The sequence below is a fragment of the Oculina patagonica genome, chromosome 1 (genome assembly GCF_052425735.1).
Source record: "Oculina patagonica isolate OP01 chromosome 1, crgOcupat, whole genome shotgun sequence".
Taxonomy (NCBI): Eukaryota; Metazoa; Cnidaria; class Anthozoa; order Scleractinia; family Oculinidae; genus Oculina; species Oculina patagonica.
In genome coordinates this window covers 16,884,127-16,899,349 of record NC_135758.1, presented here as the reverse complement: position 1 = coordinate 16,899,349, position 15,223 = coordinate 16,884,127, and the positions used below count along the sequence as shown (strand labels likewise).

At 38.1% G+C, this 15,223-nt stretch overlaps 1 protein-coding gene across 3 annotated transcripts in view; it reads left to right on the top strand.

The window, feature by feature from the left end:
- The first annotated feature begins 1,314 nt into the window (after window positions 1-1,314).
- The window catches only part of LOC144659260 (uncharacterized), a 17,172-nt gene continuing 3,263 nt past the window's right edge, over window positions 1,315-15,223 (top strand). For 2 of the 3 annotated variants that reach the window (XR_013571877.1, XM_078519687.1), the window contains exons 1-7: window positions 1,315-1,377; window positions 1,469-1,551; window positions 3,627-3,736; window positions 4,239-4,457; window positions 5,933-6,547; window positions 8,059-9,432; window positions 11,455-14,475. Coding sequence is in view for 2 of the 3 variants with exons in the window: in XM_078519687.1 (XP_078375813.1) it covers window positions 1,318-1,377; window positions 1,469-1,551; window positions 3,627-3,736; window positions 4,239-4,457; window positions 5,933-6,547; window positions 8,059-9,432; window positions 11,455-14,475 (5,482 nt within the window). In the remaining variant the exon portion in view is untranslated. The remainder of the gene's footprint in view (window positions 1,378-1,468; window positions 1,552-3,626; window positions 3,737-4,238; window positions 4,458-5,932; window positions 6,548-8,058; window positions 9,433-11,454; window positions 14,476-15,223) is intronic. The other variant, XM_078519693.1, reaches the window with a different exon arrangement.

Genomic DNA, 15,223 nt, shown 5'->3' with positions numbered 1-15,223 from the left:
TGTTGTGGGTGAAAAACGCAGAGCGCACGTCTCAGTCTGGTCGTGAAACTAAGGTACTGGGGTGAGTGCCAGTTTTCCCAGAGTGCTTTGCTTTCGTCTTTATTCCAGTTCTCTTTACGGATTTTGAAAGGATTCTTTCTCTTCCATTGGAAACTTTGTAGACACAGGCAGATAATAGAACTCAAGAGTAAACTTAAATGATTTTTCCTATGCAGAGGCACAGTAGGACAGGAAACACGCCTTGATGAATTTGTGCTCTACAATATGAACTCGACCAATAGAAATGGCGCTATGAGGCACTAGCATACATTTGTAGTCGAACATGATTTGATTTCCTTTAGGAAGATTGATTCTTCGTAACAGTTGCACTCCTTTATGCATATTACAAGTTAGCTGCTCACTGAGTAACTGTTGAGTACGATGACTAAAAACTTTGTGACTGCTTACTGTTCATATTATATATGTTGTCTGCAACGTTTTTTCGCTGGGACCCACGATAAAGGGTATTCTTAATTGTTGGTAGTACCTTTTTATCAGTTGGATACAAATAAAGTTTTATTTTTTGGCCCAAACAGCTTTCCATCTACTGCAGCACATCCTAAAGTTTTGCTAGCAATCGCTGTACTCTGAGTCGTCAGCAAAATTATTTGATTCCTGGGGCTTCATTATTTAAAATATTGGGATAATTCATTCGTAAATCGATCCAGGCTGCTACCTTCTGTGAAACATAGTGGTAATAGTACAATTTAGTCTGTAATTGCTGCCGCATGTGGAACGTACGAGGCAGCTCGCTATTAAAATCACTTACCAAACTCAAAGGCGCAAGGAATTGTGGAGGCTACTTCCCAACCTTCTCGGAACTTTACGGTAAGATCCTTCTTTTGAATTCTGTCCTTCCATTATCTTGGTGTATATTTAAAGTTAAGTAAAAAAGGACGTGGAATTTGCATCTGTTTCGTTTGGGTCTTCCATTGTGTGTGGTTTTGGACGCGACATCTGTTGACCTGCGCAGCCGCGTGTTTTGGCGCGAATAAGCGCGAAAAAAGGACGAAAAAAGCTTCACGAGCTGCGCGTGCGTTAGAAGGCCTACGTTAGAAGGACCAGAAGGACCGCGTTAGAAGCATTTAACCTCGAGTCTTCGTCCCTTCTGCGCAGGCTTGAAGAAACGAGCGATTTTTTGTTTGTTTTTTGTTTTTTAGGATTTTTTGTTTTTTGACCGCGGGTCAAAGGGAACGAAGACCCTGGGGTACGAGGCAAGGTACGAGGATGACGTTAGAAGAAGTCAGCGGATATTCAAAATAAAGGCTCGCAAACAAAATGGCGGACGGAGACGAAAGATTACTATATGTGCGTCTTGACGACAAATATGAATTTGTGGTGAGAAGATAACCTTTAAATTAGAGCTCAAGTTCATTTATTATTATTTTTTTGAACTAAATATGTATTAATGTTGTGATTTTGAAAACAGGTACTGTTTCCAGTCACAAAAACCATCGAAGAACTTCGTCCAGAAATTGCCTGTGTAGCACGTGAGGTTTTTCCGGAGTTTCGGTGTGTTGTTTATTTTTTTTTGGTAATTCTACCCGAATAACGCCACTGTATAATATGTTTGGTATTAAGTTGGTGGCTTTTTAAAGGAAAAAAGATAACCTAAAACAGAACAAAGAAAATCCCGATGAGTACCTTTTCTGTCATTGCACAGGTGATGGCTCCTATTTCTACATCTAGCTCTGCTAATAGGTAATCTGGGAAGCCCTCATCTTCTGTGCAATCAAATTCAGTATATGCAAGCGTGCACCGTAATCCAATAGTGCACGCTGGTAATGTGAGCAGTTCCATTTGAAGCAGATCCCTTCACCAGAAAATTTTTCTCTCATGGGTTTTGATGTACACATCCACCGGCAGTGTTATTGGTTGATGCTGTTAGCTGTGCACTATCAAGTTATGGTGTACTTGGGAAGTTTGGAGGGCACTCAGGAAGCTAGAGTTGCTGTTGGCTATCACCTCGAGCAACTCTTACGCTTCTCTCATGGACTCAGGCTTCAATTAGCCAGGATTTAGAAAGAGGGAGTCCATTTTTTGGTGGGGCCGAAGGCCCGCATTGCATGGCTCCGCAGGCGCCATGCTTATGGGGGGGGGGTCTGGGGGTATGCCCCTCCAGAAAATTTTGAAAAATTGAAGCCTCTAAGACGTGATTTCCGCGACTCTGAGCAGCTGTAAACGTCTTTCAATTAAGCTATTAAACTGCCGTTTTTCCTTTCCTCAACTTACCTTGTTTAACATTGAACTATATTTGGGACAGAAACTCCAGTTGTTATGAACAGTGATTGAAATTTGAAGTTGTCAAGCCACGAACGTACACGAAAGAACGGATATGCACCCACGTGCATATTTATTTTTAGCACCCGGCAGAGTAGCCTGGGCACGACTTGGGGAGTTAATATTATTGAACAGCGGCTTTGCTTGTGAAATCGGTTCGCTTAACTTTGATTCATGCGAACAAAAAAAGTGTAAATAGGGAAGAAAAACACGCCAGCAAGACTAAAACAACTCTTGAGAACAAAAAGGAATGTAAGTTTTTTTTAATTTATACACACTGTTTTGTTACATTAACCACAGAAGTTCGTAAATTGCCACCCAAAACAGGCCGTCGAAAATTACCAATTTTTGAAAAGTGGCCGTCCTTCGGACGGCTGGATGGCCGCCTGGCTTAAAGCCTGTCTCATGCTTCAAACTTCCCACATGCACCATAACTTGATAGTACATGCTAAAGCATGAACCAATTGTTAAATAAGATTCAACTGCTTCTGTCTGTTCACGTAAAAGGCAGGTTCTGTTAAGTCAGAAAGAGGGCTTAGAATGCTATCTTAGGTTGTGAATGTATGGTCCATATTGAGAACACAGTTTATTCTATACATGAACTTTTCTATTAAACAATACTACAAATAATTTTACATTAACTCTTTCAGTGCTAAAGTCGACTTTTGTCGACATTTGGAGGAGCAGTCAATGAACCACTTGTGACGTCATTAATTTAAAAGTCAGCAGATTTTGGTGATAAGCATCTGATAGAGCTAGGTTTGACCTTTTCAAAGCACTATTCACTTTGCGTATCGGTCGCATCCTAACAGAGCTAATCGAGAAAAAGTCAATCACTTTTTAGTGCAAAATCGGTGCTTAAAAAGGCCAAAACACCTGTAAAAGATCGAGGTCCTCTTGACAGGGTTTACCAATGTTTTTATCAAAACTTTTTTGGTCTAAAGGAAGGACGAATACAGTAGAAAGAAGTGGAAATAACAAAGCCAAGAGAAACGAAAGGAAAAGGAGCAAGAAAAAAAATGGAAACGATTTCGCCAAAAAAAAAAAAAAAAAAAAAAAAAAAAAAAAAAACAAGTCCAAATTTTGGCTTATGCGCACGCACCAAAGTACATTTTTGTACATTTCTTAATGGAATCTTCCTCAAAATCTTGCTGCATTGTGGAAAAGTGCTTTTTAAGTAAAGTTAAGGGAAATCCAGGATCGTAGCATCAAAAATTCAGTTTAACGGTAAAAAAAAACCAGTTTTTGGAGAAATTCAGCACTGAAAGGGTTAATAGTCATTTTTGAATGTGGTGATATTTTTGCAGAGGAGACCAAGTGTTGAGTGTACACAACAAGAAAGGATTACGTCTGCCAGACAGATATCAAGTTGGGAAGGTTCTTCAAAACCAAAGTGAAATTATCTGTTATTCATCAGGTAACACAGTTTGGTATGATGTAAATTACTACAGTGTATTAACAGGTAATCACTTGTCAATGAGTGAGATTGCAACCAAAGTTTCTGGATTTTTTCTGTAAATCTTTAACAACCAAAGATTTGCCTTCAGTGAGAAATTTGAATCTTTTGATCACTTTAGTTTACATATTATTAGGTTAACACATGAATCCTTTTGACTTTAAACATATCATGGTGGTTAATTGTAACTTGTAGGCGAGTATAATAGAACATTGACTATGCTCATTTGGTCAAGTCGTCTTGATATATACCAGATTTATTTTGCATGAGACCCATACTACTGGCCACTTTTTCCAGTTGGTTCCAACTCATCCCAGTCTGTTTTACTTCAGCCTCAGTTGATCTTCTCCATGTTGTTTTAGGCCTTTGTCGGTTCCTTTTACCCTGAGGTGTCCATCGAAGGGCGTGCATTGACGATTAGTGTATTAACTAAGTAATTTTTAATTTAAAATCCTTTTTTTAGACAATGAAAGATCAAAAGAAGCTAGCAAGGAAAAGCCGCTTAAAAAACAGACAAGAGATATTTCAAATTCAAAGACAACTAATTCAAGCCTTGGTTTAGAAGAAAGCTCAAGCTCTGTCAGCATTAGGGACTCTGAAGGACCAGTGCTAGGTGAACAAGGCAAGGGAAAGAGATATAAAGTGCAACAGAGAAGCAGAAAAAACAACAAGCGCATTGAAGGTATGTTAGATAGAAAATAATTATACTCAACTATTAAAAAAATATATTTTTTGTTTTGTATGACATGTACTATTTCTTGTAATGCCCTCATAGAGGGCACCTGAATGATGAGGGCAATTTTTGGCTACAATAATTTATTATTGAATATTGCCAAAACAACTCTGATTCTAAAAAAAACAAGTTGAGCTTTGCTGGTTTCATTGTTCTGACAAGTAAAAGGACTTGTTTGTTTTTTGTTCATCAAAAAAATATCCTTAAGATGCCACTAGGATCAACCAAGCTTTTTGCATTGTTATATCTCAAAAACGAAGGAAAACCCAGGGAAAACAAATACAAGATAATGCTTTACACACATATTAAAACAAACCTGCATGCGAAATTCGGAGTTGTTTTGACAATGTTCAATTTCAGTCAAAAATCACAACCGCTTTTTTCCACGTTTGAAGATGATTTATCCAAAACTTAGGCAAAACTTTGTTTACAAAAGCTTCTCTAGACACGCACTTGCTAAATTTGCCCTAGAATGCTTTGTGAACCCTTAATCAGAGGGGGAAATAATTATGTAACTAAGTTCACCAATCCAATATGGCTGCGGTTAGCGTAAATTCTCCGGTCGATTTCGGCAGTAAAGAAGCTAGTTTTCAGCAGTGATGACTAAAACTAAGGAGTATATACCTTTTCTTTCAATTGCTTATAAATTTTGGGGTCCATTACGGAGTAAAGACATAAAGGTAAGTGTTTCCGTATAACCGACAACTTACCAACATCTTACCGACACCTTACCAACACATCACCGCCTGTTGGCCGTCTGTCGGCCGACAGTTGGCTGACATCATAGACAAAACCTGTCGGTAAGTTGTCTACCAACAGACGACCGACAGTCGGCCGACAAACGGTCAACAGACGGACGGCAGTTGGCCGATTGTCGGCCGACAGACGACCAACATATGACAGACAGGTGACCAACAGTTAAACGACAGTCGGTAACAGGGAGCTGTTCTTTACAATTACCCAAAATTGAACAACAACACAGACATCTAGCTGATTTTACTTTTCATCTATTTTCCAGGCATATCATTCAAATAACAGAGTAAAATGTTTTTGACTTAAAAGTATATGAAACAATGCAAGAAATGATGACATTGCAAAGTAAAAGCTACTAAAACTACTTTAAAACTAGATAAGAAGAGTGTAGAATTCAGTAAGCTTTCAACCACCATTCAACAGCTTTTTATGAATGATGAAAATGACCAGTGGTGGAAATGGTTAGTACAGTTGTATTAATCTCATGACACTGCAACCCAGGAGAATAAAAACAATTATTGTCTGACAAGACATCAGTTTTGTAAGCTTGAAAATTAGTGTGTTAGAATTACTTTTTCTTGTCTAAAAGAAATTCAGTTTGAGTTGTGAAGATTACTGGAAAGAAGCTAGGGTGATGATTTTGATTGCACTTTGTACCATTCATGCTACAGGTGGCAAGGAGAACGAAAACGTCAAGAAACTGAGCCAAACAGACAAACCAAGACCTGCTATGGCTGACAAAGTGGCAGTTGCAAGGGATGGAAAGGAAGATGAGCGACAGAATGCCACGACTACCCAGGGAAACACTTTTCTGACACACTTTGTAGCTGACATGCAAGAGTTACAAAATGAGGGTAGTCAGGATGAAAGTGAATGTTTACAAAAGTCGCTGGAAAAGACACAAAGTGGGGCTTTTGGTGTTGAAGATGATTTGTGCCATTCGTTAGATCTGAATAAGAGATCACATCAAGTGCAAAAGACAGCTGAAACTGTAAGAAACAAATCAAAAGCTGTGAACACATTGACTAAACGTACTCAACAAGAAACAAAAGATACAGGAAATCACATACGTCGTAGTTCAAGTGAGGCAATTTTGTCTGCATCAAAGTACCATAGTTTGTTTTCTTCTCCTGAACATTGCCGTCCAAAGAGAAAGGAAGCTATAGAGACATCAGCATCTAAAGTTGCCGAGTGGCTTTGTACTAATGATGTGGCATCAAATGGAGATGTTGGAGACACTCACAGTGATGAAGGTACCATGGACCTATACAGTGAGTTTGAAGAAGGTGAGAAGAATGGTCTTATAAGGAATCAAGAAATGTTGAGAAAAAGTTGAAATAATAATATTTCAGCTACTGCCAGTATAAAGTGAAAGTTTGTTGGAAATGGTCAATACTGTTGTTGTTGTCTTTTCATGTTTGTGTAGAATGACATGCCTGGGTTGAGGAGAAAATAATTTGTATGATCAATTCAAAAAGCTTTATGAAAGAATTTTTTAAACTTTATTTCAGTAACATGGTACTACCTTACAATAATACATCACAATATATTCCACTATATTTACTACATTACACTCACATTACATTTCACTTAGCAGAATCTGCACAATTTGTAAACTTTGCCATATACGTATGCCATAACTTACTTTAAGTTTATCTGGACTTACTGAGTATTTGAGGCTTAATTTATTATTGACTATAACTTTTCAATGCGATATTTCAATTCCAATTTTCTTATTCCTTCAATCTCAGTTCTTTTGAACTTAACTTCTTGTTAACTTGCAATTTTAAATGTAAAGCTTAATAATGTTGAGGTCATTATTAAATTAAGTTTAGGCTATTAATATTAATCCTCAAAACACCTTTAACAGTGAACTGCCTTTGTGCCTTGCCAAACATTTCAGAATCAGTGTTCTTTATGCACAAAAAGATAGAACCTCAATTTTTTTACAACTCTAGTTTGTTTTCTTCCTGATTACTGGATAGGAAGTCAACAGCTTAACGATGAAATGATGAGAAATACTCTTCAAATTTTGATGCTATTTTTAAACTTTTCCTTACAACGTCAGTACATTTTCAAGCAGACATGTGATCAATATAATTGTCCTGACGCATGAAATAAAAATGCTCGATGCATGGCCAATCAGACCCTTTCCCTTTCAATGTTTTCTCCCACCACATTACTTGGGTTGCAAACAACGCAGAATACAGTGAAAAAGCAAAATCATGTGACAATGTATTTGAATCAGAAAAAAAGGTGACTTCTATACAGTTTATAAATGTAAACTTGTGATATCTAGCAAAAGATTTTACAATCATGTTAAAGCATTGTTGCTGTGCTTGAATTAATTTTTCCAGAATTATTTAACAATATAAATTCCAATATTTTGCACACAAACATTTCTTTATATTTTCAAAATGTTGTGGGAGGTGTCCCACAACATTGGGCCCAGCGATTAGCATGCTGGATTGAGCAATGCAGGTTTGAGCCTTGGCTGGGATCATTGTGTTTGTTCTTGGACAATATACTTTAATCTCACAATGCCTCTCTCCATCCATGCCAGGGGGAATAAGAATTACTCCTAGTTGCTTAATGCTACAGAAACCGAGATAAGCTTTTGCAAGATAGGTGACTTGGTCAAGACTTAACCTTACCTTTTAATTGTTTAACCTGATCTTGGTTTTTAAAGTTTAAGTATTTTTCCAGTTTTGTACCTCTCACTCCAGTTAGTGACCGACCGGCTTATAAGGTTATTTACTTCCTTATTGAACCAAAGTGTTTTTATTGTATTTTGCAGGTCAGCCTAAGGAAGTAGTTGGCAAAGGATCCCCAGCAGTGGAAAACTATGCAGAAGCTGAAATGGATAATAATGACGAGGAGGAGGACGTGGCTGAAGACGATGATAATGATAATGATGGCGATGGCAGTCATGATGAAGATGAAGACAGTGACATTAATAATGTTAGCGTTGTGAAAAGTGTGAATAATGTACAAGCATTTTCCAACAAAACATCATGTTACACACGAAAGGATGTCGGTATTATAACAGATGCATTTGTCTCTCCGTCACCCTGTAAGTCTAAACGAAATGCTGGTGGAAGTGTTGGGGAAGAGAATGAAGCACTCAGGTCTTCGCATAACACTGAAGCCAATCAAGTGTGCACCGTACCAAGATCCCTGCCTTCCCGTGGGAACAACACAGAAAGTCGTTTGACAAAAAAGAGCGCTTTGTTATCTGCAGCTAGCACGTGTCAAGTTAAAATAAGAAAGTTAAATCTTTGCATCAAGCATGGAAGAAATGTAAAAGTTGAATATACTTCTGGTCATCAAATGAACAAGGGACCTCTACAGGGAAATGACATAATTAATACAGTAAATAATGGTGATGACAGGCAAAGAAAGGGGAAAGAAGGTGATGGTGCAGTACTTCAAGTAGACGTCCTCCCTCCCAGCAAGAAGACTACGAATATACAGAAAACGAAAAACACTCTGTCAGAAGACAACTGTTGTGAAAATACTGCTAAAAGACAGGAAGGAGATATTATAAAAAACCACTTGGACTCTAAAGACAGAGTTGACAGTGGAGCTTCAAGAGATGCAGTGATACAAAAGAAGGGAGATTTGCAAATGTCTGCAGAAAAAAGCTCTAGTGATGAGCAGGATGTTCATGTGGAAAACAGTGTAGGTGTACATAGAACACAATGTCTCAATGAGAAAACAACCACAAAAAGTGATGATGATGATGATGATGATGATTATGACGACGACAATGATGATGAGGATGTCGATTATGAAGATGATGATAAAATAACACCTGATGTATCTAAAAACAACACTGTGACTGTAGATCATGGCAATGATGAAGATAGTGAGTTTTCTGGACCAGTGGGTGGAACTGTCTTGTCAGTTGATTGCAGAGCAAAGGACGACTTGAAGACTGAAGTTCCTGAACAAGAAGAAGACGTTAACAAACGAAAACAACTCGAGAGGGGAACCGGGTGCAAAGAAAACATAGAAATATCCCAGAAAGCGAAAGAAACTCCAAGGAGAGATACAAACTCGATTGAGGAGACATCAGAGTCTGGAATACAAGATATTGATATGCAATCTGTGAAACAAGTAAGTGATGTCGAAAAAGACGTGGCTTCAGGAACAGAAGACGAGAAAGAAGGTTAGTTCTAATAAGTAAGTTACAGTCAAAACACCTCAAGCCTTCCTGTCTAGGGTGGATTAATGATTCCATTATTGCAAATTTGATTTCATTTATTGCTTCAATATTCCATTCTTGAATAGAATATTTCAATGTTCAAACGCCGATTTAATTCAAAACTCGAATGTTGATTGGATTATTGTCTGGCTTCATGCGACAGGCACGTGGGAATTCGGCCTGAATTTGCATAAACTAGTCAACCGTCAAATGTCACACATGGTGTTTTCTAATCATTTTGTTCTTCACGTTCTTTTATTTGAACCCTATGATCAAACGAGAAGCAAGACATTTTGGTGCACTGAAAAGGCACAAAAATGCTACTGGCAGAAGAAAAAGTGGGAAAAATGTCGTTGACCCGTTTTATGCAAATTGGGGAACTTTTTTAAATTCACGTGTCTGTCGCATGAATGAAACCAACATTCGAGATTTCAATCAAGTCGCCGTTTGAACATTGAAATATTCAATTCAAGAAAGAAATATTGAAGCAAAGAATGAAATCAAATTTGCAATTAATGGAATCATTGATCCACCATTAACAGGAACGCTTGAGGTGTTTTGACTGTAATTCAAGTTAAAGGGACGGTGGCACGGCTTAGTTTAGTCTATTTTATTACGTTTTGCCAATAAACTCACCATAAAACTAAATGTAAGTAAAGAAATTACTTCTATGGATCTAAATGACACTGCGAACAAATAAGTCTCCTGGACATTTTGTTTAAAGTAACTAACGAACAAGATTAACTTCGAGAACTGTCTAACAGTGTAAAGTAACAATATTTTAAACACCCATATCCTTTGTTACTATTCAACAAATGCGCACGCTGCCCAAATATGGTCAAAATTTGATTGTTATCTGTCATCCGTACGTGACAGATATCCTGCGATATACGTAGGTTGTCAAGATTTGTCCGAAATCTTGGAAGTGCTGCACAACCCCAGTTTTTTCTAGCTACAAAAAGTATTTTGTTGACAATTTGTTGAATAATAAAACAATTATCCTGCTCAATATGTCACACATGGTGTTTTCAAATTAAGTATCAGGCGATATTCCGCGCGATTTCGCAGGATAATAATTTATTGTTAATCCGTGACACGTTCCATTAATTTTCTGATGTTGTAAATTTCAGCAGCCGACGTTTCTAGTGGTAGAAATGAAGAACTAAAAATTAAATGCTGGAAATACCAGCCATTTAAATCTATAAAAATGATTAATTTACCCTATCAATTGAGTGTCACAGGTGCATGTGAATGCAGAACAACAGTTTCTTTAGAACCTAATCCTAGTGTAACCTCAGAAAATTACATGCAACAGAGCAGAGTTGACAATTTCAGCTTAATTCTAACTTGGAACGTAATATAGTTTTTCCACCATTTCATTTTGAAATGTCCAGACAAGATGTGGGATGCAGGGTCAAGTTTAAGACAGGTGGTCACGTCTTAGTGGTCCACACAGTTTGGGCTTAGCCCGGTGTCTGTAGAATGAAGCAGCAAGCAGTATTTCTACTCCCCTGGATTGGTTGCTAGTCTATTGCAAGTTACTCTGCAGTGTTTTGTCAAGTAGCCTCAACAACCTACTGGTACCCAGCTCCTCCTGGGCCAGGTTGCTCGAAAGCCGATTTAACACACTAACCCAGTAACAAAATGATCGAGGGTTCAATTGCTCTTGTATAGAAGTGTTGTTATTGCTTGCGTTTTGTGGAGTTTGAAGTAATTCGACGTCATTACTGGATGGCGGAAAATAAAAACAGAAAATGTCCCTGAAAAGTTAAAAATCTAAAGCCAAAATTCACGCTTATCCTGGATTAGCGTAATTATGCTTTAAACAACCTGGCCCAGGGTGGAGAGAGGCACTGTGAAAAAAAAAAAAAAAGGCTCACCTAAGGAAGCAACACGGTCACCCTGTCCTTCACAGTAAATAGTGGCCGCAAAATACAAGTACAACTGTGTTAACTTTAAGTTGCGTTGTATGTTATTCCTTTTCAGCAGAAAACAACAATTTGACACCAGTTTATTTGACGCCGATTAAAGAAGGAGAACAGATCACATGGCTGAAAGAGACAAGCCGAGGGACGGACAGTGAACAAGTGCGTGACGATTACGAGGATTTTATGAATCGTCTTCAAGTGTCGGACTGTAAGAGTACACCGTGCAAGAGTAAGCGATCCAGAAGAGAAAACTCGCCACTACTGTCGAGCGAGACAGCCAAAGAAAGTGAAGATGACGACGAGAAGAGTCCGGATGATGTTAAGTTACAAAAGAATGGAAGGAGAAAACGGACCAAGACAAAAAGGAAATCTGAACGAAAAAAGAGGAAACTGGAAGGAAATAAAGATCCATTGGTTAAAAATGGTAATCACGAGAGTGTCTGTGATAGAACAGTGTCTTCAACAAAAACAATGGAAGAAAATGTGGAACTTGAATATGCTTCACATGATCCTACTGAAAAGACATCTGAACAACAGAAGAGAAAATTGAAAGGGAACGAAGATACATTGGTGGAAAATGTTAGTCAAGAAAATGTCAGCGATAGAACAACAACGTCAAAGAAAACGTTGAAAGAAAATGTGGAACATGAACATGTTTCGCAGGATCCCACTAAAAAGATGTCTGAACAAAAAAGGAGGAGACTTGAAGGGTGTATAGATGCTTTGGTGAGAAAAGTTAATCACGAAAATGATAGTAATAGAACAACAACACCGAAGAAATCATTACCAGAAAATTTGAAACTTCGAGTTACTTCACAGGAACCCATTGAAAAGAGATCTGAACAAGAAAAGAAAATATTGAAAGGAGATGGAAACGTATTGGTGGAAAATGATACTCAAGAGTGTGTAAGCGACAGAACAGTCACAAAGAAAAGCGAGGAAACGCCCAAGAAAATAGCGGATAAAGAAGGATATAGTGAAGATGAGCGAAACGATGATGATGAGAAATCAAATGAAAGAAAAACGAGTAATCAAGTGGAGATAGTGAATAACATGGGTGATCATGTTCAAGACGAAAATCAGATAAGTCAGAGTAAAAAGGACAAAAGGAAAAAGAAAGAAAAAAGGAGAAAAAGGGAGTTAAGCAACACGGAAAGTGCTGTTGAAATACCACTTACATCTCCGAGCGTTGAAGGGGATTCTTTTTATGACATTGGCTGCAGTGAAAACACACGAAACGAGGCAAGACAAAATAAACACGTGGAGCTTGAAACTGCCACGCAGGACACTGGTGAAAATAAAAATACGAGCAAAACATTGAAAAATAAAGCTGATGAAGGATTGAACTGTGATTTGTTGCAAAAAACAGAAAGAGAAGCGTTCATTGGCGAGGAAACGGCCAAGAAACAAGCGGGTAAAGACAGTTATGGTGAAGATGAGTGTAGCGAGACATCAAATGGTAGAAAAACAAGCAATCAGGTGGAGGAATTGAACGATATAAGTGGTCAACTTCAAGTCGAAAAGTTTGATAATCAGGTTGAAATGCTGAAAAAAAGTAAAGAGAAAAAGAAAGAAAAAAGGAGAAAAACTGAGTCAAGCAACATGGATAAGGCCACTGAAACAGCACCTACATCTCCGAGCTTTGAAAAGGTTACATTGGAAAGCAAAGCTGATGATGAATTGAACAGTGATGTGTTAAAAAAGCTAGAAAGTGAAGCGTCTATTGGCGAGAAAAAGACCATGAAAAAAACGGGTAACGACAGTTATTGTGAAGACGAGGGAAGGGAAAATGACGAGAAATCGAATGACAGAAAAAGAAATAATGAAGTAGAGGAAGGAATCGATATCAGTGGTCATCTTCAAGAAGGAAATATTGTCAGCCAGATTGAAATGCCGAAAAAGAGTAAAAAGAAAAAGAAAGAAAAAAGAAGAAAAAGTGAGTTAAGTAACATAGAAAGTGCCACTGAAACAGCACCTACATCTCCGAGGGTTAAAAGGGTTGCATTGAAAAGGAAAGCTGATGATGAACTGAGCTGTGATTTGTTACAAAAGCTTGAAAGTGAACCGTCTACTGGTGAGAAAAAGACCAAGAAAAAAACGGGTAAAGACAGTAAAGATGAGCAAAGTGAAAAAGACGAGAAATCAAATAACAGAAAAAGCATTAATCAACTGGAGGAAGTGAACGAAATCCGTGGTCAACTTCAAGAAGGAAATGGTGATAACCAGGTTGAAATGCTGAAAAAGAGTAGAAAGAAAAAGAAAGAAAAAAGAAGGAAAAGCGAGTTAAGCAACATTGAAAGAACAATTGAAACAACACCTACATCTCCGAGGGTTGCATTGAAAAGGAAAGCTGATGAAGAACTGAGCTGTGATTTGTTACAAAAGCTTGAAAGTGAACCGTCTATAGGCGAGAAAACGTCCAAGAAAAAAGCGGGTAAAGACAGTTGTTGTGAAGATAAGCGAAGCGAAGAAGACGAGAAATCAAATGACAGAGAGTCAAGTAATCAAATAGAGGGAGTGAACGAAAACAGTGGTCAACTTCAAGAAGGAAATCTTGATAATCAGGTTAAAATGCTGAAAGACAGTAAAAAGAAAAAGAAAGAAAAAAGGAGAAAAAGTGAGTCAAGAAACGTGGCCGAAAGTACAATTGAATCAACACCTACATCGAGCGTTAAAAGGGTTGCATTGAAAAGGAAAGCTGATGAAGAACTGAGCTGTCATTTGCCTTCAAAAAAGCGAGAAAGTGAACCGTCTATTGGAGAGAAAACGCCCAAGAAAAAAGCGGGTAAAGACAGTTATTGTGAAGATGAGCAAAACAAAGACGAGAAATCGAATGACAGAGAGTCAAGTAATCAAATAGAGGGAGTGAACGATATAAGTGGTACTCTTCAAGAAGGAAATAGTGTTAATCAAAGTAAAAAGAGTAGAAAGAAGAAAGAAAAAAGAAGAAAGAGTGACACGAGCAACAGGGAAAGTGCGAATGAAAGATGTGCATCTCCAACTCTTGAAAAGCTTGATTCGCCTAATGATAGTGGCTATAGTGAAAACTCACGGAACCATCCAAAACAGAGTGAGAAAGGTAAATCAATGTAACCTCTTGTCTCCAAGGAAAGAGATGTATGGGATTTAACTCGAAAAATCCATAGTTAGTCTTAAGAGATCCGTCTAGTCTCTGATTGGCTTTTATTGCAACTTTAGAAACAGCCAATCCGTCAGTACGGAATTTTTCGAGTCGAATCTCGAACTCCTCATTCGCAGGGTCAGAAACGAGGGCACCAAAAAATAGCCTCTTAAAACAGTTAAGGAACGTTTCAGTTTCCAGTCCTTTTTGCCTACCAAGGCAACCTTACAGAAATGCATGTAATACATTTCCCGCACGTGCAAGCCCAGACCTAAGAAACTTTATTTTCTTAAAATATGCCAACTTTGCGACAGAATGTTTCCTTACTAGTTTATGACTGGCATTTACAAACTCACTTGATTTTTGAGGAATTTTAAATACCACTTCTGGAATTTGTCACGGCACTAAATTTCTTAGTTTCTTCACTTGATTTGGCTTGGAAATGCTTTAACATGTAGTTCAGTAAGTATACTGTGTTGATTTTTGTGTTTTGCTGCAGCCGCAATGGCTGCAAGCAAAACACTTTGAGAGCTGAAGTTTGTGCCGTAAGTGCCGTAAGGTGTAAGTGCCGTAACAGAGGAGAAATCTGAACTACCGATGTCAATCAAATCCATGAACAAACAAAATCGAAACCAATGAACCGTAGCGCTGATCGCATTCGAAGTTACGGGCCAAAGTGTTCGAACGCAAACCACGTTGGACACGT